The sequence below is a fragment of the Lithobates pipiens genome, unplaced genomic scaffold, assembly GCF_037356315.1.
Source record: "Lithobates pipiens isolate NorthernLeopardFrog02 unplaced genomic scaffold, aLitPip1_a1.2 Scaffold_16, whole genome shotgun sequence".
In the NCBI taxonomy this organism is placed as follows: domain Eukaryota; kingdom Metazoa; phylum Chordata; class Amphibia; order Anura; family Ranidae; genus Lithobates; species Lithobates pipiens.
This window is the reverse complement of record NW_027507748.1, coordinates 143,373,164-143,396,904: the sequence shown is the minus strand read 5'-3', so window position 1 is coordinate 143,396,904 and position 23,741 is coordinate 143,373,164. Positions and strand designations below refer to the sequence as shown.

At 43.3% G+C, this 23,741-nt stretch overlaps 1 protein-coding gene across 3 annotated transcripts in view; it reads right to left on the bottom strand.

Moving 5' to 3' along the window:
* The window catches only part of LOC143982120 (apoptosis-inducing factor 3-like), a 233,849-nt gene that overhangs the window by 328 nt on the left and 209,780 nt on the right, over positions 1-23,741 (bottom strand). For all 3 annotated transcript variants that reach the window (XM_077480563.1, XM_077480565.1, XM_077480564.1), the window contains one exon: positions 18,506-18,610. In XM_077480563.1, the coding sequence (XP_077336689.1) occupies positions 18,506-18,610 (105 nt within the window). The remainder of the gene's footprint in view (positions 1-18,505; positions 18,611-23,741) is intronic.

The window sequence follows — 23,741 nt, the reverse complement described above, 5'->3', positions numbered from 1 at the left end:
ACATATATCAGGACTATTCTTTGAGCTCCTCATTATTCGAATATGCATTACAGCCTGGCTAACCCTTCCAAAAATAATTGAACAACATAGCTGTAATGTGCTAGTACAAGGTACACTATGCCTTAATAGCAGCTGTTCTCACTACATAACAGACACTTGTTATCCCTTGCCGCAAAAGAAGATTGCAAGATTAGTTGGCACCCCCAATGTCCTCAGATACCTAATTTTCATACTGCATTCTATTAACCTGTCTCTGAAATGGGTAGAATTGCTTACTATTGTGAATGTTTATTGGGCAAGGACAAAGTGGCCCTACACCCTTAAAGGTTTTTTTTTTTTTTAAAGAGACACTGTTCCCTGACCATTTAATCCAGGGGTGCCCAACCAGTGGCCCGTGACTGCCTGCTCTGGGATGGGAGGTTGGCAAGCCCAAATTGTGGGTTGCTGACCTGCCCTCTCAGCATTCGTGTTGTGAATAAACACGTTGCTGGACTATTTTCTCAAGCAGTGGGTGCATTTTCTTCTGGCAGTACCTCTGCATTTGTGCATCTGACTATGGTCAGAAGGGGAGGTGGAAACACCCCAAAACAAACAGGGCACTAAACCCTAGTCTCATCTCTACAATGTCATCCTCCCCTGAGAGATCTGGGGTGGCTGGTCAGGGTGAGCCATTGGGGCCATCAAGTGTTGCAACTGCTTCCAACATTGCAGCCCCTGCCTATATTACTGAAGAGGTTTTCTCCTCAGCTTTGGTGGGATTGGAAGAAAGGTTTAGCAGCTTTAATCGCATCTTACCAGAGTGGGAGAAAATGTGACAGGTCCCCTTCTACTACCTAGGACCCTCAAACAGAGGAATTGGGGGTGGGAGAAGACGAATTCCCTTCAGGGGACCGTGAAGAGGCTGATGGCTCTGAGGGGGTCGATTGCGGAAGGACCTCCTTCAGCTTCACAATCTGAAAGATTGGTGGAATCTCTTACTGAAATGGTCCGTTCTACGTTTGTTACCCTTAACTAAGTTGGTTGGTAAGCCCACTTCTTGGTTGGGCTTGCTAAAGCATGCCTTTCCTGTCCATTCATTGCTGGAGCAGCTTATGTATTCTGAGTGGGATCACCCAGATAAGCATATTTTTCCCACCTAAAAAACTCTTAGCACTTTATCCCATGGAGGAAAAATTTACTAAAAAGTAGGAGATATCAGCAATTGACGCTGCTATATCCTCTGTGAATAAAAGTTTGACTTGTCCGGTAGACAATGCTCAGGGATCCAGCTGATAAATAATGGGGAATTCCTGTTAAAAAAAAAAGCATTTTCTTAGGCAGGTTCAGTTACTCAACCTGCAGCAGCAGCAATTGGTGTATCTCAATCCTTGAAAGACCAGTTTAAACCAGTGCTCATGGTTATCCCTGATCAGCAGACCCAGGATTTAGGGGCTTTGTTTTACAATTGACGCTATGAGAGATTCTATTCTTCAGGCCTCGCGCCCTACGCTTGGGCTGGTGCATATGCGTAGAATCCTATGGTTGAAAAAATGGTTAGCCGAAGCCCCATGCGAAAAAAAATCCTGGCTAGTTTTCCTTTCCGCGGTGAACAGCTGTTTGGGAATGATTTGGATAAAAAAAAAGTTAAGAAAAGGAGTAAACATATTTCATAAAAACAAGCTCCTTCTCCAGTGGCAGGGGCATCAGCCCCCAGGCAGTTACGAAGGCCTCCACCGTCTGGTTCAAGAGGTCAACCCTAGGGACAAAGGAAGTCCTGGGGAAGGAAACCTACAAAACACTAAAGCCTCCTTATGAAGGGGCGCCCCTGCTTGCTCGAGTGGGGGGAAGACTTCTACAGTTCTCAAGGGTCTGGCAGGAAGAGTTTTGAGACAGATGGGTGATTTCCTCAGTAGCTCTAGGGTACAAACTAGAGTTCCCATCACCTCGTTTTCTCAGATGAAACGATCCAGAGGAAAAAAAATCTCTCTTTCAAGCATTGGACCATTTTTTGTCTCATAAAATGATCGTGGTGGTCCCAGGGAAGAGCTGGGGTTGGGATTTTATTCAAACCTTTTCACGGTGCCAAAACCAAATGGAGATGTCAGACCTATTCTAGATCTCAAGGATCTAAACCGGTTCCTGAATAACCGCTCTTTTTGCATGAAGTCAATTTGATCAGTTGTCTCCATCCTAGAAGGTGGAGAACTTCTGGCGTCAGTCGACATCAACGATGTATAACTCCATGTCCCTATTGTACCCCCTCCCCAGAAATATCTACGTTTCAAGGTAGAAAATCTTCATTTTCAGTTTGTAGCTCTGCCTTTCGGTCTATCTACTGCATCTCGGGTGTTTACAAAGGTCCTGGCGCCTCCTTTGGCTGGATTAGGGGCTTAGACCAAAGTATGGTCACCATAGTCAACTACCTGGAATACCTAGGTTGGATTCTCAACCTAGAGAAATCTTCCTTAAAACCATCAAGGAGATTAGAATACTTGGGTCTGATCATAGATACAGCCCAGAAAAGGGTATTCTTGCCCCAGGCAAAGATCGGCACCATAAAGGAACTCATTTAGGTGATCAAAGCAAAGAAGAATCCTTCTATTCGGCTTTGCATGAGGTTGTTGGGAAAGATGGTGGCTTCATTCGAGGCGGCTGCAAAACAGTATCCTATGGGCTTGGAACAAGAAGGTCCAAGCTCTAGATTTGCCAATGCGTCTGTCTCCAAAGGTGCACTGGAGCCTCAGTTGGTGGTTGATAACTAAAAATCTGCAGCAGGGAAAATCCTTCCTACCAGTTACCTGGAAGGTGGTAACAACGGATGCCAGCTTTTCGATTGGAGAGCAGTCCTGGAAGAGGCGACTGTCAAAGGGAAATTGTCCAGAACAGAAAGGACCTTGCCCATCAACAGTCTAGAGATTTGGGCAGCGCTTGGACCTGAGGGCCTGGACATTCAGGTTGCGGAATTATCCTGTCCGGATCCAATCTGACAATACCACAGCAGTGGCCTATATCAATCACCAAGGGGGCACAAGAAGTTGTGCGTCCCAGACAGAGGTGAATCATATCCTAGCTTGGCCAGAAAACAATGTACCTTGGCTATCGGCAGTCTTCATTCCTGGAATAGAAAATTGGCAGGCGGACTACTTGAATCACCAGAAGTTGTTCCCGGGAGAATGGGCCCTTCACCCCGATATCTTCGTGGCAATATGCCAGAGATGGGGGATCTCGGACGTAGACCTGTTTGTGTCCAGGTTCAACAAAAAGATCGACAACTTTGTGTCAAGAACAAAGGATCTGCTCGCATGCGGAACAGATGCCATGGTGGTCCTGTGGGATCGGTTTTCACGACTTCTTTGCAGGATCAAGCAGGAAGGGAAGTTGGTGATTCAGATCTTGGTATGCAGAGATCATAAAGATGGTGATAGGGGACCCATGTTTGGCTATCGAGACCCACATTCTGAAGATGCGTGGGCTTCAGTAGTATCTACCTTGATTAATGCAAGGAAGCAGGCCTCTAGCGTCATATATTAGAGTCTGGAAGGCTTGTTTCCTGGTGTGAATCCAGGGGTTGGCATCCCAGAAAGTATGTCATAGGAAGAATCCTTGCCTTTCTGCAAAAAGAGGTTAGAGATGAAGCTGGCCTTGAGTACTATCAAAGGCCAGGTCTCTGCCTTATTGGTATTGTTTCAAGGACCACTTGCTTCGCATTCTTTGGTCTGTAGCTTTATACAGGGGGTAATGCAGATTAATCCACCGGTTAGGTCACCCCTCAACCCTTGGGGCTTGAATTTAGTTCTGTCGGCATTACAGAAACTTTAATGTTGACAAGGAAGCTAGTTTTTTTCTGGTAGCCATATCTTCTGCAAGAAGGGTATCGGAGTTTTCTTGTAAAGAGCCATATTTAATTATTCACAAGGATAGGGTAGTCCTCATCATAACTTTCTATCGAAGGTAGTGTCAGGTTTTCATATAACCAGGATTTTGTTCTACCTTCAGTTTTTTACCCTGTTCTATGGAATAAAAGTCGCTACATTCTCTTGATGTGGTGAGAGCAGTCAAAGTCTACTTGAAGCGACTGCTCAGATTAGAAAAACTGATGTTTTGTTTGTGTTGCCTAAAGGTCCTAAGAGAGGACAGTCAAAATCTACTATTTCTAAGTGGATTTGGAAAGTAATTGTTCAAGCTCATGGCTTAAAGAGGAAGATTCCAGCTTTTCAAATCAAAGCGCACTCCACCAAGGCTGTTAGTGCTTCATGGGCAGTGCATCACCAAGCCTTCATGGCTCAACTCTGCAAGGCCACAACTTGGTCTTCAGTTCATACATTTATCAGATTCTATCAGGTGGATGTGAAAAGGCCTTTGGGTGCAGTGTGCTGCAGGCAGCAGTATAGGTCCTCAGGCCTGATGGTGCCCTACTTTCGTTTGTGTCTCCCTCCCCTCAGATAGCATTGCTCTGGGACATCCCACATAGTAACTACTATGGCTCTGTGTCCCTTGATGTACAATAAAGAAAATAGAATTTTTAGAACAGCTTACCTGTAAAAATCCTTTTCTTAGAGTACATCACAGGACTCAGAGGTCGTTCCCCTCTTCTGATACATGTATATTGCTTTGGGAGGGGTTATATAGTGAACTTCCTGTCGTAGGGTGTGCCAGTGTCCATCACCTAAAGGTGGCCTCTATAACCCATATAGTAACTACTACGGCTCTGTGTCCAGTGATGTAGTCCAAGAAAAATATTTTACAGGTAAGCTGTTATAAAAGTCCTATTTTTTTTTTTTTTTTGTTCAATAAGTTTTACATCAATAGAAAACTTTTAAGAGTTTAGAAAAAGTAGAGGTAGTCCCATTTGGTGGTATTGCAATTCCAATACATTCAAAGTACAGCGTAATTGTAATAATAGACAGCTTAAGAGAACTAAAGGCTAAACTTTTTCCCCCTGCCATTTTGGATAGGGCAAGGGAGGGCTATAATACCAATCAGTTTTCTGCCATATGTGTACTATTTGGGAGAGTTCCTTTCACTTCCTGTCCCACAACCAAAACAGGAAGTGAGAGGAAATACCCCCAACTTGAGGGAAAGCCTGGTTTTCAGGAGTGAAAAGGGGGGTAATATTTATAAAAACATTCAGTTTTGATTAAACATCAAACCTTTTGATTATTGTGTAACATTCTATGTTACAATGTTATTTACACTTCCTTTTGGCTGAGATAGTTTTCTGTCCTTAGGAAATAGTTTAGGAGGACTGTGTCAGATTGTAAATAACAAACGTGAGCAACTGTTGTCACCTCATATTCCAGCAGAAACAAGGATAAAACATCAAAATAGTTAAAGTTATGTTTCACTGTGTCATTGGTCTTTATTGATAAGACAGAAGCAGCCAGATAAATTCTGCAGCATTTAAAGATATAATGTCAGCCCAAATTCAGGCAAATGTAGCAGAGTTGACAGCGCTTCACAATACAGATGGAAAATTATCCAAAAACACACTGTAAAAGCAACCCAGGAGCTTTTGAAGGGAAAGAAGAGGAATATTCTGCAATGGCTGAGTGAATCACCTGATCTCAATCCAATTGAGCATACATTTCATTTGTTGAAGGCAAAACTAAAGGCAGAAAGACCCACAAATAATAGTTGTTCTTTGTGGGTATTTCTGCCTTTAGTTTTGCCATCCATTCGAAGACAGCTGCAGTTAGAGCCTGGCAAAGCAAAAGAAAGGAGGAAACCCAGTCCTTGGTAATGTCCAGGCTTCCAGACTTCAGGTAGTCACTGCCAGTAAAGGATTCTAAACAAAATATAAAAAATAAACATTTTATGATTATATTTATTTGTCCAATTTTTACATTTGAGCCCCTAAAAATTGGGGGACAGAGTTTAAAAAAGTTGCAGTTCCTAAAATTTGTACCTGATATTTATGTTCAACCCCTTGAATTAAAGCTGAAAGTCTGCACTTCAAATTCATTTGGCTTGTTTTCTTTTAATTTTATTATAGTGGCATACAGAGTCAAAAGTATGAAAATTGTCCAAATATATATGGACCTAACTGTGTATAAATTATATTAGAGGCCCCCGGCTTGTTAGAGCAAATGTTAATCCAATACTTTGTAGTGTGTTACTCTCCCTGCATAGCATAATAAAGATATCTACTTTTCAATTCAGCTTTAGTATTCCAAATGTTACTGGAACCTCATGAGTTTGTTTCCCCGTTAGGGTCACCGTCTCTAGTGTCTTCAGTGGAAGATAACCCCTCTATTCTCTTCTGGTGACAATCCATAACGTGGGATTTTCTTTCACTTTTGTGCCATCGGAGAGAGGTTGAATCCTCCTAACAGGGACATATGAAACTATAAAAACCTGAAGGGTGTTCTAATCCCTCTCCACTCTCTTAAAAACCTTGAAGAAGTAGATCAATCCTATAGTCCAGGGATATGCAATTAGCGGACCTCCAGCTGTTGCAGAACTACAAGTCCCATGAGGCATAGCAAGACACACAGAAGCATGATGGGACTTGTAGTTTTGCAACCGCTGGAGGTCCGCTAATTGCATATCCCTGCTATAGTCTAAAGCAGCCTTTCTCAACTTGTGTGCTGTGCCAAAATACTAAAAACTGTACTAACAAAGGCAGATGGATTAGGTAGCTGGATCCAAACCTGCCTAATCTTACAGACAGCCACTAGTTGTAAATACAAGTATGGCTACTCACCCACGTCCTAACAACCAATAGTATCGTTGGATGCTGAGGAGCATATTTGGCACTTGCACAGAGTCTTGAGTTCCCTCACCTGCCTCCAAGGCTGCTGAGGGAGGCACAGGTCAACAACAGTGGGGGTGCATGGTTGGGTTGCCTTTGGCTCTCTCCCTGTAGGTTCAGGATTGATTTTCCCCCACTGTGCTGTTTCATAGGGTGCAGCCAGGACCAAAGAGTGTGTGCCTTATATTCATTGAGCTCTAGACTTAAGATCAATCAGAACCAGTGGCTTAAGCTAGCTGCCCATTTCCAGGAGTAGGAAGGAAGGCACTAAAACCCACTTGCATATTGTTCCTTCTTAATCAACAACTGTGTGTCTCAAACTCAGAGAAAAAGAAAAAAAAACGGTATGGTAGTTACAAAAATTCAGTTTTTTCCAATATGAACAAACACAGTGCTATTACACAATGTATCCTGGAACCTTACCAGCAACTCCTATTAGGAATCATCTTCAGTGATTGAAGCTGAATTACTGTTGCTATTGATTTTTCTTATTTAATAATCCTTAAAACAGTCATCATACAATACTGTCGCAACATGCAATATTAAAAAAAATCTATATATAAAAAGCATGGAGACATTAGTGAGGATCCTGCTCTGATTATGCATGAATTCTAGCACAAGATAAGATCTATAATATTGTGCCCTTGGTTAAAAATGTATTCTTCACTTAATGTGTCCCTATTTACCAAGTAAAGACGGTGACGTTTTTCAGGCCTATGGACAACAAAAGATGCAGCTCTGAGGAGATTTTATTCAGAGTCTCTGCCAATGTCAACAACCTGCAGCTGCTCCCACGCTGATCAATATTAATCATAAAACAAGTCAGTCAGTGCTGGGATTATGTGCATCATAAGCAGTTCTAATATTACGTGACAGCTTGACTAGACTATTACACAGAATTTTTTCTCTTGTTGATAAAGTTCAGGGTTGCAGGCTAGCTTGTTTCCATTTAATCATTACTGAATACATGCATTTCTAGTAATGTTGACACTTTATTTTCTATAGTAAAAACAAGTTAATGCCATCCTAGTATGCTGCAAGTCATTATCTTTATACACATACTATCCTTTTAAAGTCAGCCATTCCCAAAAGAAATATGGGTGTGCCCATTGCTGACCTAAAATTTCCAGCTATCACAGTAACCCGAAGTTCCTGCATGCCTCTCTTCAGAAAGGTTTCCTATAAATCAGACGTTGGCAACTATGAATAGCTGGAAAGTTCAGTTACAACATTTCAATTGGCCACCTTACATTAACGTCTAGTATTCTGTTAAAACTATGGTTTTCCTGATGTATAGTAAGCTATTGGGCAGTCCAAGTATTGCGGTCAATTGTAAGTATATTCCTGTAGTTGTTTTTGATGAAACTCATAGTTAGAGGTCGACCGATATATCGGCCGGCCGATATATCGGCCGATATTTGCAGTTTTTTAAATAATCGGCATCGGCCGATTTTGCTGATAAAAAGCCGATTTATAACTACAGTGGGACTTTGAAATTACTTCTGTAAGAAGTCAGTGTGAGTTGTCTGAGTCATCATAGCAACCCTTTCCTCCTCTCTGGGCAGGCTGCCAAGAAAAGAACTAAATGATACAATGTTTACACTTGAATGAATGAAGTCATCTCTGTGTGTAGAAGTTCTCAGTTTAACCATTTAAAGACTAAATCTTTTCTGACACTTGTTGCTTACAAGTAAAAATCCTGTATTTTCTGCCAGAAAATCACTTAGACCCCCCAAAAATTATATATATTTTTTTAGCAGAGATCCTAGGGAATAAAATAGCGGTTGTTGCAATATTTTATGTCACACGGCATTTGCACAGAGGTCTTTCAAATGCATTTTTTTTTGGAAAAAAATACACTATTTAAAAATAAAATAAAAACAGTAAAGTTAGCCCATTTTTTTTTTTCGGCCAAAAGTTTTGACTACCTGTTTTTATTTAATACATAGGTTTTTTTTTTTTTTTAATCTAAATCATACAAACAAGTAAACTGATTGGAGGTTTGTTTTGTTTAATAAATGTTTAAATGTAAGAAATTTTCTGTATCACTTATGAAGGCTGCTTTCACACTGGAGCGTTGATGTTAAAACGCAAGTTTTAGCGGTTCTTTACCATCATTTTAGCGGTGCTATTTGGCTGCTAGTGGGGCACATATAACCCAGCTAGCAGCCAAGGAAGAGGTTAAATGCGCCCATGAAGCACTGCTGCCAAATCGCATTGCATGCGCTTCGGCAGTGGTGCCCATTCATATCAATGGGCAGGAGTGGTGGAGGAGCGGTATACACCACTCCAAACGTGCTGCTTGCAGGACTTTTTTTTAAGATCCTGCCAGCGCATCGCCTCAGTGTGAAAGCACTCTGTCTTTCACACAGACTGCAGGGGAGCCATTTTGCAGGCACTTTACAGGCGCTATTTTTAGCCCAAAAGCGCCTGAAAAACGCCCCAATGGGAAAGGTGTGTTAGATCAAGGGGGATTAAAAAAATTATAATAATAATAAATAAAAAAGGAAAAAAATAAATTAAATAAAATAAAATCGGCCTAACATATCGGCCCAAAAAAATCGGCATCATATATCGGCCATCGGCCGCCATGATTTCTAAATATCGGCATCGGCCAGAGAAAAACCCATATCGGTCGACCTCTACTCATAGTGTACGTTGGTGACATAAAAAAAAATAATAATAATTTTCCTGACAGACTCCATGGCAGCAACGTGTGGGTTAAGTCCCGCCTCCACTACCCCATAGGACACTACTCCCATAAATCTTTGCTCCCTGCCCCTGGCCGTGTTCTTTTTTTGTCCTCCTCCGAAGGACCCAGAGGTGGTCTTTCTACCTGAAGATTTATCATCCCCACGATCGAGGTCGGCCGGTCTGCGACTCTGGGTCTGGAAAGTCGCATTACTCCGCTAAGCCCTAGCTATTAGCAGGGTATGGAGTGGGCAGTGGAAGAGGCGCTGTGAAGAAGCCCATGTCCTGGCCACTGGCAGGCATGCTGCGCATTGGTCGGATAGCCAGCTATTAGCAGGTGACCTGTTTTGCCCCCTGGAAAGTCCGGTGTCATCTTACCTTACCTTCGGCCGAGTGATCGATCGTGGTGGGAGTGGTGAGAGGTTCATTATGGCAGCAGTTTGTGTATCTTATCTGTCCTCGTTTTTTCTGTTTGTTTGTATGTGCAGGCATGGCGGCTGGTTCTTCCGCGTTCCAGCCGCTGTTCTACTTCCGGGTTTGCGTCCTCGGCCGTACTGCGCATGCGCGAGTGCAGTATGAGATCGAGGCTTGGTTTCGCGCATTCGCGATAGTGGCAAATTGCCGCTATTTTGCACATGCGCACAGGCACGGCGGTGACATCACAGGGGCGGGCTATTTAAACTGGGGAATTAGTCTGCAAGCTTTGGAAATGCTTGCGGGCTGTTTTGCGGTGACTTCCCCCTGCCTCTGTGTTGCATCTATTGGTAAGTGGCATTCTGGGACAGGGTGGCTATCCCTTCCCTGTCCCTTGCACTGATCCCTTGTCATCTTTTCAGCGCCTATGGATATCGCTGAGGACATGGATTCTCTACCGCCTGTCTGTGGCCAGCCCTCTCATAAAAGGTATTTTTAATGATCACCTGAAGGTCTGGTGGGGGAGGGGTATATATCTGTTAGCTCTGTCCTGATATCTTGTCTTTTGTGGTTTCTTGTCTTGTTCTTGTTTCAGCCCTTCCAGGTCAGAACAGCATCGCAGCTCTCATAGGGGGAGCGACTCCTCCAAGTCGCATCACCGGCACTCCTCTTCCAAATCAAAACATTATGATTCCTCCTCAAGATCAGGACACCGTAGTGAGGAACGGTCGCACTCCTCGAGGACTCAATCTAGTCACTCAGCTAGTGCCTGTTGGGGGTGCAGAGCTCTTGTACCGGCAGGAAAATCTTTGTGCGACCCTTGCTACGCCAAGGCTTCCAATGAAAGGGGTGACACGGATCAACAACTTAAAACCCTGGTGGAAAAAGTTGTTAAGGAGTCCCTCAGAAATATTGAGGGCCAGTCCTATGTTCCCCCTGCAGAGCAGCCACTTTCTCCAGGAAGGGAGACTCAGCTGCAGGATACTTGGGAATCCTCTGCGCATAGCCACCCCTCAGCTGCCATATCTGACAGTGACTCTGATGAAAGTGATCCCTGTGTGGGTTTTGATTTCGCTCTACTTCCTCCTCTGGTCAGAGCTGTTAGAGAGACACTGAACTGGGAAGATTCTGTGGCTGCTCCTTCCAAACAGAGAAAATTCTTTAAGCAATTAAAGAAGGAACTGATTAATTTTCCTTTTATCTCTGAGCTAGGTGAGATTATCACAGATGAATGGGGCAAGGTGGAGAAGAAAAATTCCATGCTATCAAAGGTTTCGAAACTCTATCCTTTCAATGAAGAAGAGGTGAAGCATTTGGAGTCAGCACCGTTGGTAGACGCAGCAGTCATGAGGCTGGTGAAACATGTCACACTTCCCTTAGAGGATACTGTGTCTTTTAAGGATGTTCTGGACAGACGGATTGATGCTGATTTGAAGAGAGTGTATCTCACAGCAGGAATGGCCTGTAAGCCAGCGTTAGCTCTGGCCGCTATGTCAAAAGCAATGGAGATATGGACGGATAGTGTAGATGAGACGCTTAGAAATATCTCTGAAGATACGGCTAAGAGCTCGCCTATCCAAGAACTTAGGCTGGCCTCCGCCTTTCTTGGGGAGGCCTCTATCAACATCATACGCCTGGTGGCTCGGGTGATGCTTTCTTCTGTTACGGCCAAACGGGCTCTGTGGCTCCGCCCTTGGCTGGCGGACCCAGCCTCAAAACAAGTATGGTGCCGTATCCCCTTTGAGGGGTCCTCCCTTTTCGGCAATAAGTTGGATGAGGCTATTACCCGAGCCACTGGTGGGAAGTCGGGGTTCCTTCCCCAGGACCGGCGTTTGCAAGCCCAGAGAAGGTCTTTTCCAAAGAGACAGTACCAGGAACGAGCCAGGGAAGCTCGCAGTTACAGACCGGGCCGTGAATTTTCCAGGTCCTGGAAATCAAGACAATCCTCTTTTAAAAAATCTTCAAAAAGTGATTTAAAGGCAGAGAGGGAACCGACTAAATCCTTTTGAGGTTGGGCCCGCTCAGACAGGGCAGGTGGGGGCTCGTCTTTTCCACTTTCGCCGTCAAAACTGTCTCCTCAGGTCATGTTTGGACCTTCAAGGAATCTCCCAGGCTCAGATGTGTCCCCACCTCTCTTCCGGCTTCAGACGAAAAAAGGCTAATTCTTCTAGCCTACGTGGAATCTTTGTTGGCTCAAGGCGCCGTTATCCATGTTCCAATCATTCAGCGAGGCATGGGAATCTACTCTCCTTTGTTTATGGTCCAGAAAAAGAGCGGGGCCTGGAGGCCATTCATAGATCTAACTCACTTTAACAGTTTTATCAAAAAAGAAAAATTCAAGATGGAGACATTATCCACAATTCAACAATTTGTCCAAGCAGGGGACTGGATGGTCTCCATAGACCTCAAGGACGCCTATTTTCATGTCCCAGTTGCAGAAAATTACCAGCAGCATCTCCGCTTCTCCGTGGGCGAAAGCCATTTTCAATTCACATGCCTTCCCTTCGGGCTATCAACTTCTCCTCGTGTATTTTCAAAAGTACTGTTGGCAGTGGTAGCTCTTCTGAGAACCAAAGGGATTCGTCTACATCACTACCTAGACGACTTTCTGTTGTTGGCTCAAGACAAGGATCAACTTCTGGTTCACAGAGAGCAGGTCATCTCCACCCTACAGGAGTTCGGGTGGATCTTGAACTTGGAGAAGAGCCAACTGGACCCATATCAGCGGCTGGTGTTCTTAGGGGCCCTATTCAACACTGTCAGAGGCACCATCTCATTACCAGAAGAGAAGTTGTCAGTGGTCAGGGACAGAATCCGTCCAGCCCTCTCTGTCTCTCATCTCCCGGCTCTCCAGTGCCTGAAAATTATAGGCACTATGGTAGCGACAATTCCGATGGTGAGGTGGGCACAGTGGAGGATGAGGCCCTTTCAGAAGGGTTTCCTTCTTCAATGGTCAGGCAGCAAAACCCAGCTGATTCGGATCACCCTATCCATGAGGAATTCCCTTCCGTGGTGGCTCCAACGGGAAAATCTCTGCAACTGCCATTCCATTCTCCCCATCTCATGGGTCACCATAACAACGGATGACAGCAACAGAGGCTGGGGCGCCCACTGTCTGGCGGAAGTGGCTCAGGGCACCTGGATTCTCCCCTCCAGAAGGACGGTGTCAAACATCCTGGAGTTAAGGGCAGCCTTTCAAGCTCTGCTAGCCTTTCGGCATCTGATTTCAGGAGCCTTATTGGCCCAACAGACCCTGGTTTCCGCTTCTGATGCTCCTCAGTGTCAGGGATCCAATTCCTTTACCATCCAGACCAGACCTTCTGTCTCAAGGGTCGAGATTACATCCTTGCCCGGATCACCTGCACCTAAAGGCCTGGTTTTTGAAAGGGGACGGTTGAAGGCTTTAGGCTGTCCTGAAGAAGTCATTCCCACTCTTCTTAGTGCACGTAGTATTACTAACCGGGTATATGAGATAATTTGGGCGAAGTTTGCAGATCACTTGTCTTCTAGGTCCAGTTCCTGTAATACCCTGACAGTCCGGGACGTTTTAAGCTTTTTACAATCAGGATTGGATATCTCCCTTTCGGTTAGTTCTCTCCGGGTCCAGGTATCAGCAAGTTCAGCTTTTTCTGGAGTCGCATGGGCCAATCATCCCTTGGTCCAACAATTTTTCAAAGGAGCAGTCAGGCTTAGGCCACAAAGGAAGCCTAGATTACCCAAATGGGATCTTCCATTGGTTCTAGATTTCTTCTCTCAACTTGACAAAACGCTCTCAATCAGGGAATTAACCCTTAAAACCTCTTTTCTGGTAGCCATAACTTCGGCGAAGAGAATCTCCGAACTTCAATCTCTAGGCGCAAAGGAACCTTTTCTCACCTTCTTTCCAGATAGGGTAGTCCTAATTCCGATGTTGGGGACAAATCCCAAGGTTACCTCTGTTTTCCATGAAAACCAGGAAATCACTCTTCCTACCTTCAATTCTGCTGGAAGTCCAGATCCACATCCACTCGATTTGGGAGTTACTCTAAAACAATATCTGGATGTTACAGCTTCTTTTCGTCAATCTGACTTCCTCTTCGTGTTATTTACCGGGAAAAATAGAGGCGCTAAGGCCTCCGTTAGATCCATCGCTGCTTGGGTGGTCCAGGCAATCCAATGGACTTATAGAGAGAAGGGCTTGGCTCCTCCTGAGGCGGTTACAGCTCACTCCAGAAGTCTCTCAACCTCATGGGCGGCTTTGCGTCATGTTGCGCCTGATGTAATCTGCAGAGCGGCCTCCTGGTCTTCCATTCATACCTTCATGTCTCACTATTGTGTTGAGCCAGCATCTTTATCCTCTGTTGATTTTGGTTTGAAAGTCCTGTCGGCCGACAGTGTTAAATAAATCTTTTGTTCAGCATTTTGCCCACCCGGGTGTGTTTGGTGAGTTATTTCCCACACGTTGCTGCCATGGAGTCTGTCAGGAAAATGGAAAATTCCTATCAAAATACTTACCGTAATTTTCCTTTCCTGATGGACTCCATGGCAGCAGGAGTTCCCTCCCAAATTGCTGGAGTAGGCTAGTTACCAAACACGGCCAGGGGCAGGGAGCAAAGATTTATGGGAGTAGTGTCCTATGGGGTAGTGGAGGCGGGACTTAACCCACACGTTGCTGCAATGGAGTCCATCAGGAAAGGAAAATTACGGTAAGTATTTTGATAGGAATTTTCTATTTTTTCAGATACTAAGCAACTCTTACCAAATAGGATACTTTATTTAGAAATTGCCAGCTAGTTTTAGAGCAAAGTTGTTTTTCAGGAAAACTAGTTGAAAATAGAATCCATCCTAAATTACTTCCTTTACAATTGTAACTGATAACTTTGAACATTTGGCATGTAGGTTGTATAAACCACATCAAGGAAGAGGGTAAAAACTGTCTATCAAGCAAAAGTTGGGGGCACATGATCAAAAGCATTCACAATCTGGCAAAAAGGGGAGAACAAGCATATATTGGGTAAGGAGGATAACTGCAGGACAGAAAGTGTGTAAAATGAAGTGGCCCGGAGTCCTAAACCAGGTACTAAGCAAGGATCAATAACAGTCTGTATAATTCAGCAAGCAGGAGATGTAAACTACATATTAGCCAAGGGTAACTTAGAGCAGTCCGTGTATGTACAGTATACAGACAGGAGATATAAACCAAATAATAGCCAATGGTCACCAAAATAAGGGAGGATAACATGGACAGCACAAAAGGCAGGAAACATAAACCAAATGGTAAGCAAGAGTAAGTAACAGTAGAGCAGTCACTTTCTACAACTTATCAGGCAGGGAGACAATGGCTATATTCAGAACTGCTGAAACAATATAAAGTTTACTTGCAGGGAGGGAATACGAAAAGGTAATGTCTGATGTCTGACATTTCTACTACTTGTCTCAGAACTTGCTTCCTGAGCTACAGTTATTTTTCGATTGTGTATGGATGAGATTTGCACTGGGACTCTCCAGCAGGTGGCACCTGCCTTCTTTTGTATACCCATCAAGCTACTCACAGACTAAACCCAGCAGAACTCTAGGAATTCAGACACTTTCTAAAATGTTCCGATTGCGATTTGTTAAGTCCAACAAGGTGCATGGCACTTCATAGACTTATTACTTTAATTTACAATTTAAGGAGAGTGTGGGAGCATAGCCAACTACAGGAGTACCAACATTAGACCTTCTTGGTCTCAGCTCCAATAACTGCAGAGTTGTGTGCAGCTGCTTTGCCCACCCTCCCCTATTCCTGCCCGATCATAGAGTGCTTTGTGTTATATAAAGCTCAGGAGGAAGGGGTGGGGAGGACTGCTCTCAGCACATAAATTACTGAATTCCTGGTCGGCTTTAATGTACACTTGTCACGCACTGGGTAATTAAAACTGAGCATTTGAAGAAAACTTACATAAGTGATTTGACAAGCCGTTTTCACCGGTGGTAATATCCAATCAGTACATCATCAGGCAGCTTATATAGATATGCCACCCACTCTATCCCACACAGTGGGGTAGATTTACTAAAAACAACAGCACTCAGAAACTGGTGCATCTGTGCATAGTAGCCAATCAGCTTCTAACTTCAGCTTGTTCAATTAAGCTTTGCCAATAAAACCTAGAAGCTGATTGGTTTCTCTGCAGAGCTGCACCAAATTTTGCACTCTCTGGTTTTAGTAAATAACCCTCCGTGTCTCCCTGAACCTGTGGTTTCTGCAGACGTAAAATTAGGAATGAGAGTAGAAGGTGAACACATGCTCAATTACAACATGTTATCTGTACTACCCTGGTTACCATGCAATCTCACCATTCACAAAAAATGTTCATTTCAAAATGTCCTGTATTTTAGATTACCACTGAATCTTTTACAATGGGCGTGTGCGGTTTCATTTGTGCTCAACAAAAATAAAATATTGAAAACCAAGGACCATTAGGTTTGTGCTTCAAGTAGAATTATGGCCTCCCATAAAAAGAAAATATGTGCTGCATTACCTAATTATAAGTGCATCTATACTTACAGTTTTCGCTCAGCCTTCCAGCAACATCTCACAAATACCCGTTGATCCTACCTTTGAGCTGCACTGCTCCTGAATTCAGAACTGTGCCTGCTTGCACTACAGGAGCAGTGAAAAGATGTTGCAGGAGTGGCAATTAGTCCTGCCCACTGCTTTGTGGATTTGCTCTGCCAGTGTTACCGAACCCCTCCCACTAAGGCCTGCAGTGTCTTCGAAGGGGAGCGTGTGAGACACAAATGAAGGATTAGTCTCAGAAAATGATTAGGAATTTTTTTTTTTTTTTTTTTTTTTTACATTTACTAGTTTTTAGTAGGCTTCTATTTTTGATGTTTAGGAACTCTCCTCCTTCCAGAGTCTGGGACCCTCAATTGAGTTTATTCCATTTTTCTCGCCATACCCATACACAAGCATTATTTAATCTTAAGGCTCATACACACTAAGAAAAATCAGGCGAACATTTGTCACATTTTTCTCAATCCCTCACAGCAAATCGGAAACCAAAGAAATAAAATTTGTGCGAAAATTCTCATAGGACAAAGGCTTTGTTGTTTATTGTTTCTGATCATGTGCAGTCTTTTTCAGATTTTTCTTGTACGAAAGCAGTACAACAAAAATTAAATAGTTCATTCTGTTCCTGTACAAGAAAAAGTTTGGAGTTTCTCCCTTCGGGAGTTTTTGTATGAAAATTTGGAATCGGCTGTCGAAAGTTGTGTACACACTATACGAAAATCATACAAAAATAATTTTGGACGAAAATGTTCGTCCGATTTTCTTATAGTGTGTACGAGCCTTTAGTCTGTAAATATGAAACAGTAGAACATTTGATTCAGCAAACATTTCACTACTAAGCAAGTTTTCTTGAAGCCTTCAATATTTCTTGGGCGCTGGTCTTGAATGTTGAACACAGATTGTCATTATAATGCTGACTGTAGCTTTAAACAACCTTCAGGTTGACATGATGCCTGTTAAAAGCTTGTTTAAAGCAGTTCTGCACCTTTAAAAAAAATATTAAAAGCCAGCAGCTACAAATATTGCAGCTGCTGACTTTTAATAAATTGACACTTACCTGTCCCAGGGTCCAGAGATCGCTCGTCTCTGTGCCGCCCCGCCGCTATCCTCTGTCAGGGAATTGGGAAGTGAAGCGAGGTGGCTTCACTGCCCGGTTCCAGACTGCGCATGCGTGAGTCGCGCTGCGCTTCTCTGCTGGTCCCCGCTGTGTCCTGGGAACTGTGTGTTTCCCAGAACACAATGGGGGGGGGGGGGGGGCATCTGCGGCGGTCTGTCCCAGAAGTGGGTGCAGATACCTGGATTATCCAGGTAACTGCACCCCTTCCCCCCTGAAAGGTGCCGATTGTTGCACCGGAAGGGGGGAGGGATCACATGAGCGTAAATTCCACTTTAGGGTGGAGAACCGCTTTAACGTTACAGCCAGCATTCCAGTTAAATCTGTATTACTACAAATGCCACAAAAGCGTGGCCAGAAATACAGTGTTACTGTGAACATTGTACAGTTCCATGTATGTTAAAAATATTAAAGGGTCCTTCTTCCCAAAACAAATATTTCAGAATTTTGTAGATACTGAAGAGTTTAACCACTTGATAATTTTCAGAATCTCTCAGGACTAATGGTGCACCCAAATTCCTCAGTCTGTGCACCAGTGTGTCATTATAAGAGGTTCCCACTCTGCCTGTTGGATTTGATTGATTTTAGATTGTGGGGAATGCAAAGATGCTGGAATATGCAAAGGTGCACAAGAATCACCAAAACTCCCATACTTACAAGAACAAATTTGGGACTTATGGCAGTTACTCACATGATACAAGGGGGTAACAGGCCTAGGTTCCACCTCTGATGAAAGCTGGCCATACACTGAGCGAAATGTGCTATGTGGGTGCCTGACATCCTTCAATTGAAAAATTAAAAGAGCTGGGTGGAAAAACTCTCAGTGAAACAGTGTCTGCACCCAACCAGATGCAGGCACTGTTCCAGTGTTTTGACATGCATCCATCTGTGCTGTGTGGGTGAAGGGGATCTAAGATTTTTTTTTTTCAGCCTATAGGTGAAAAAAAAACAAATAAAAATGTGTATGGTCAGCCTAAAATATCACATTTTGGGTAGACTTGACCTTTACTGGCGTGTTACTTACATAACTTCAGTCTTCGTGATTTTTCTGCCCGATAGGATTGCCTCAGCTACTTGTGATACAATAGGGTCAAAGTTCATGCTCGATACCGCAATTACAATATCATCCCTAGATTAGGCAAGAATAAAATAAAATTAACAAGCAATAAAGCATACACAATCTTTCCTAATACTGGAAAGGTTCCAAACAGCAAGTACATGTTACAAAAAAAATAAAAAATCCATGAATATATATGTTATTTGCAACCCTGAATCTATTACCTTCCAATACTGATTGATTACTGGTGTATGAGCTTGTAATCATCAGTGCAGAGTTTATGCTGAAAGTTAGTAAAAAAAAAAAAAGCCAGTGGATCTATACTGCATCTGAGCATCACAAACTTAAAAAAGCACTATTTAATTAATTTATAATTTTCAAAGCAAACTCCCTCATCTATCCAGGTCTCTGTGCTTTATTGCTGAGAAATCACTTTGAAAAAAAAAACCCTAGCATTTGCCATCTTGAGTTGGGGCAGATGATTAATGTGGCATTTACAGTCTTGAATCCATCTGCCCTTGGCTCAGGCATGCATACAGAAGGGTGTACTTAGCTGAGAAAACTCCTCTTCCCCCTCCTAAAGACTCCCAGGAATGTATTACATAATTTTCCAAGGCCTTGAAACCTGATTCTAGCTGAAGAAATGTAAAAAATGTTTAACATTTAAAACAAGTAAATCTAAATCTTCCTTTTTACCTATTTACTAATACTAGCAGCATACGGATTGAAAATAGTCAATGTTGATTGAGAACGTTAAAGGAATTGTAAAATTTTTTTTTTTTAAATAACAAACATGTTATACTTACCTCCACTGTGCAGCTCGTTTTGCATAGAGTTGCCCCGAACCTGCTCTTCTGGGGTCCCTCAGCGGCTGTCTCTGCTTCCTCCCGCAGGTACTTCACGTGCATACAAGCTCCCTCGCATGGTGAGAAGCACCTGCAGGAGTGCTCCCGTGATACAGCCGGCGGCTATAGCGGCTCGCTGTATCACACGGCCCCGCCCCCGGCGCACCACGTCAGTGGATGTGATTGACAGCAGCGCAAGCCAATGGCTGTGCTGCTTTCCATCCATCCACTCCAGCCAATCAGCGGCCAGGCTGAGTGGTGAAGAGGACGTCGGGGGCGAGCACGGGATTTTCGAGGGGTCAGGTAAGTAAAACGGGGTGGACTGGGGGTGCAGGCAGTGTCAGATGTTTTTTCACCTTAATGCATAGAATGCATTAAGGTGAAAAAACATTTACCTTTACAACCCCTTTAAGTTCCACTTTAAACAGCTTTCCCAACAACATGCTGGACAAATGTGCACAGTAAGGTGCAGCTACACTGAAATGAACACGTGTGCACATAAACCTAAAGGAAGGGGAAATGTTTCAGATTTTAAATGAGGTATGCATATGATAATATGTGCCTCCATCCCCGATTCAAATGAATAATAGAAAGGAAGTTGGGACTTTGTATGAGGCAAGTGGCAGGTAAACAAGACAATATATATATATATATATGTGAATTAATGACTTTATTCACATAAAAGAGGGTATAGAATTGCACTCAGTATGCAGTACATTAAAAACCACTACCTAATGTAAATGCTGAAAGAAGTTCATAGACATAGGAAAATTAGATATATCTATCTTTAAAGTTGTATGTATATACAACCTTAAAACCAAAATGGCAGCACATTCCAGTTAACAATGTATGTATGGAGTGTGTACTCCGGGTAAGAGAATAGCAAATAATAAGGGGATAGATAATTACAAAGAGGGTCTGTGAAAAGAAAGGGGGGTACACTATACAGAGCTTGCATATAATAATGATGGTGTGAACCAAGTGAAGACCAAATCCAGTGAGATTTAATTAAAAGGAATAAAAAGAGACTCCCTTGGAGCCTTACCTTGTGTTACCACCCAAACCATATGGAGAACCTAACTTTCTGGGGAGTGTGTTTGAGCGTTCGCCCCATATGCGGTGTGGCTTCCTCAGCTCCCAGACTAGATGACTCATTCCAGTGCTCCCCCAGTTGCAGTTTTACATACCCCTGTTTTTCCAGTCCCATGTAAGTAACGAGACTAACAATTTCCATGGCCTTTCCTTGATACTGGAGTTCTTACCAGAACTTACCGGTACCTATATTTATTTGTTTTACAGACTAATGGATGCATCTATTCCTGTTGAAGTGTCTTTACACGAAACACGTATATAGGATGCAACCTCGCTTTAGTTATTCATCTAAATAATTAACAATCCCATTATTATTTGCTATACTCTTAAATGGAGTACACACTCCATATGTTGTAAAAGTGGGGTAACCCTACAAAAAAAAAATTAAAAGTCAGCAACTACAAATACTGCAGCTGCTGACTTTTAATATTCGGACACTTACCTGTCCCAGGGTCCAGCGATGCGGGGGAACGAACCCCCCCCCCCTCGTTCCCCGCTCCGCTCGTGGCGCCGTCATTCGTACTGTGGGCACCCGGCTGTGGCTTCACAGCTGGGCACCCACTGCATACACGAGAGCGGCACAGGGCGCCGTGATACGCCGCACAGTCATCTGGGACACGTGACAGGTCCCAGATGACTGTGCGGCACGAGGGGAAGTGATGTCACCAGCCCGGGCAAGGAAGAAGGCAGACTACAAGGGACCCCCTAGCAACAGGTATTTAGAGGTGAGCAATTTTTTTTTTCCCAATTATTTTTTATTTTTAAGAATTCTAAACACTTTTTTATTTTTTGGTGGCAACACCACTTTAACTGGAACATACTGCCATTTTGGTTTTAAAGTTGTATATACAGTGGTGTGAAAAAGTGTTTGCCCCCTTCCTCATTTCCTGTTCCTTTGCATGTTTGTCACACTTAAGTGTTTCGGAACATCAAACCAATTTAAACAATAGTCAAGGACAACACAAGTAAACACAAAATGCAATTTGTAAATGAAGGTGTTTATTATTAAAGGTGAAAAAAAATCCAAACCATCATGGCCCTGTGTGAAAAAGTGATTGCCCCCTAAACCTAATAACTGGTTGGGCCACCCTTAGCAGCAACAACTGCAACCAAGCTTTTGCGATAACGTGCAATGAGGCTTTTACAGCGTCCTGGAGGAATTTTGGCCCACTCATCTTTGCAGAATTGTCCTAATTCAGTTACATTAGAGGGTTTTCGAGCATGAACGGCCTTTTTAAGGTCATACCACAACATCTCAATAGGATTCAGGTCAGGACTTTGGCTAGCCCACTCCAAAGTCTTCATTTTGTTTTTCTTCAGCCATTCGGTGGTGGACTTGCTGGTGTGTTTAGGATCATTGTCCTGCTGCAGAACCCAAGTTCGTTTCAGCTTGAGTACACGAACAGATGGTCGGACATTCTCCTTCAGGATCTCTTGGTAGACAGCAGAATTCATAGTTCCTTTTATCACGGCAAGTCTTCCAGGTCCTGAAGCAGCAAAACAGCCCCAGACCATCACACTACCACCACCATATTTTACTGTTGGTATAATGTTCTTTTTATGAAATGCAGTGTTCCTTCTACGCCAGATATACTTGGACACACACCTTCCAAAGAGTTCCACTTTTGTCTCATCGGTCCACAGAATGTTGTCCCAAAAGTCTTGGGGTTTATCAAGATGTGTTGTGGAGAAATTGAGACGAGCTTTGATGTTCTTTTTGCTCAGCAGTGGTTTTCTCCTTGGAACTCTGCCATGCAGGCCATTTTTGCCCAGTCTTTTCCTGATGGTGGAGGCATGAACGCTGACCTTAACTGAGGCAAGTGAGGCCTGCAGTTCCTTGGACGTTGTTGTGGGGTCTTTTGTGACCTCTTGGATGAGTCGTCGCTGCGCTCTTGGGGTAATTTTGGGCGGCCGGCCACTCCTGGGAAGGTTCACCACTGTTCCATGTCTTCGCCATTTGTGGATAATGGCTCTCACTGTGGTTCGCTGGATTCCCAAAGCTTTGGAAATGGCTTTATAACCCTTTCCAGACTGATAGATCTCAATTACTTTCTTTCTCAATTGTTCCTGAATTTCTTTGGGTCTCGGCATGATGTGTAGCTTTTAAGGATCTTCTGGTGGACCTTACTGTGTCAAGCAGCTCCTATTTAAGTGATGCCTTGATTGTGAACAGGTGTGACAATAATCAGGCCTGGGTGTGGCTAGAGAAATTGAACTCAGGTGTGGACAACCACAGTTATAGTATGTTTTAACAAGGGGGGCAATCACTTTTTCACACAGGGCCATGATGGTTTGGATTTTTTTTCACCTTTAATAATAAACACCTTCATTTACAAATTGCATTTTGTGTTTACTTGTGTTGTCCTTGACTATTGTTTAAATTGGTTTGATGTTCCGAAACACTTAAGTGTGACAAACATGCAAAGGAACAGGAAATGAGGAAGGGGGCAAACACTTTTTCACACCACTGTACATACAACCTTAATAATAGATATATATAATTTTCATCTGAATATGTTTTTATATGTCATTTTCATATGTCTACGTCTTTCAACATTTACATTATGTAGTGGCTTTTAATGTACTGCATACTGAGTGAGATTCTTTACCCCCTTTTATGTGAATAAAGTCATTTAGTCACTACATACATACATCCAACTTCCTTTCTATTATTCATGCACATAAACCTAGAGGATGAAAAATTTATATATTGCAGCTTACCCATTCTTAGATATGGTAGCTGTAATATTTTTTATGCCCCCCCCCCCTTTATTATCACCTGGTGATCTAGCCTGTAACACACCTGTATTAGGCTCAGTTCACACCTATGCGTTTTTAATGCTTTTTTTTCAGGAACACACTACAGTCTGTTTAACATGGTTTCCTATGGAACACGTGAACAATGCGGCAAAAATCGAGTGTGCACAAATGCAAAATGCTCCACAAAAAGATCAAAAGCAAACTGCATAGGTGTGAACCAAGCCTTAGGGTGTCTCCACTCTAAGCTGGAGGAGCAGCCGAAACCTTTTTGGGACAGCAGCATTGTCAGTCGGGGGAGAAGGTAGTGATCGATGCATTAGTGAATTTGCAGTAAGGGAATAAAAACCTGCTGCTTTTAGAACCCCTTTAACGTGTGTTGTCATATGTCCCAGGAATCCTCAGAAGGGAAGGTGGGTTGTTTTCAGCTAAGCACTGCCTCCTGCCTGCATGCCTGAGCTAAGGGCAGATGGAGTCCCGAAAGTAAGTGCTACATGAATCATCTGCCC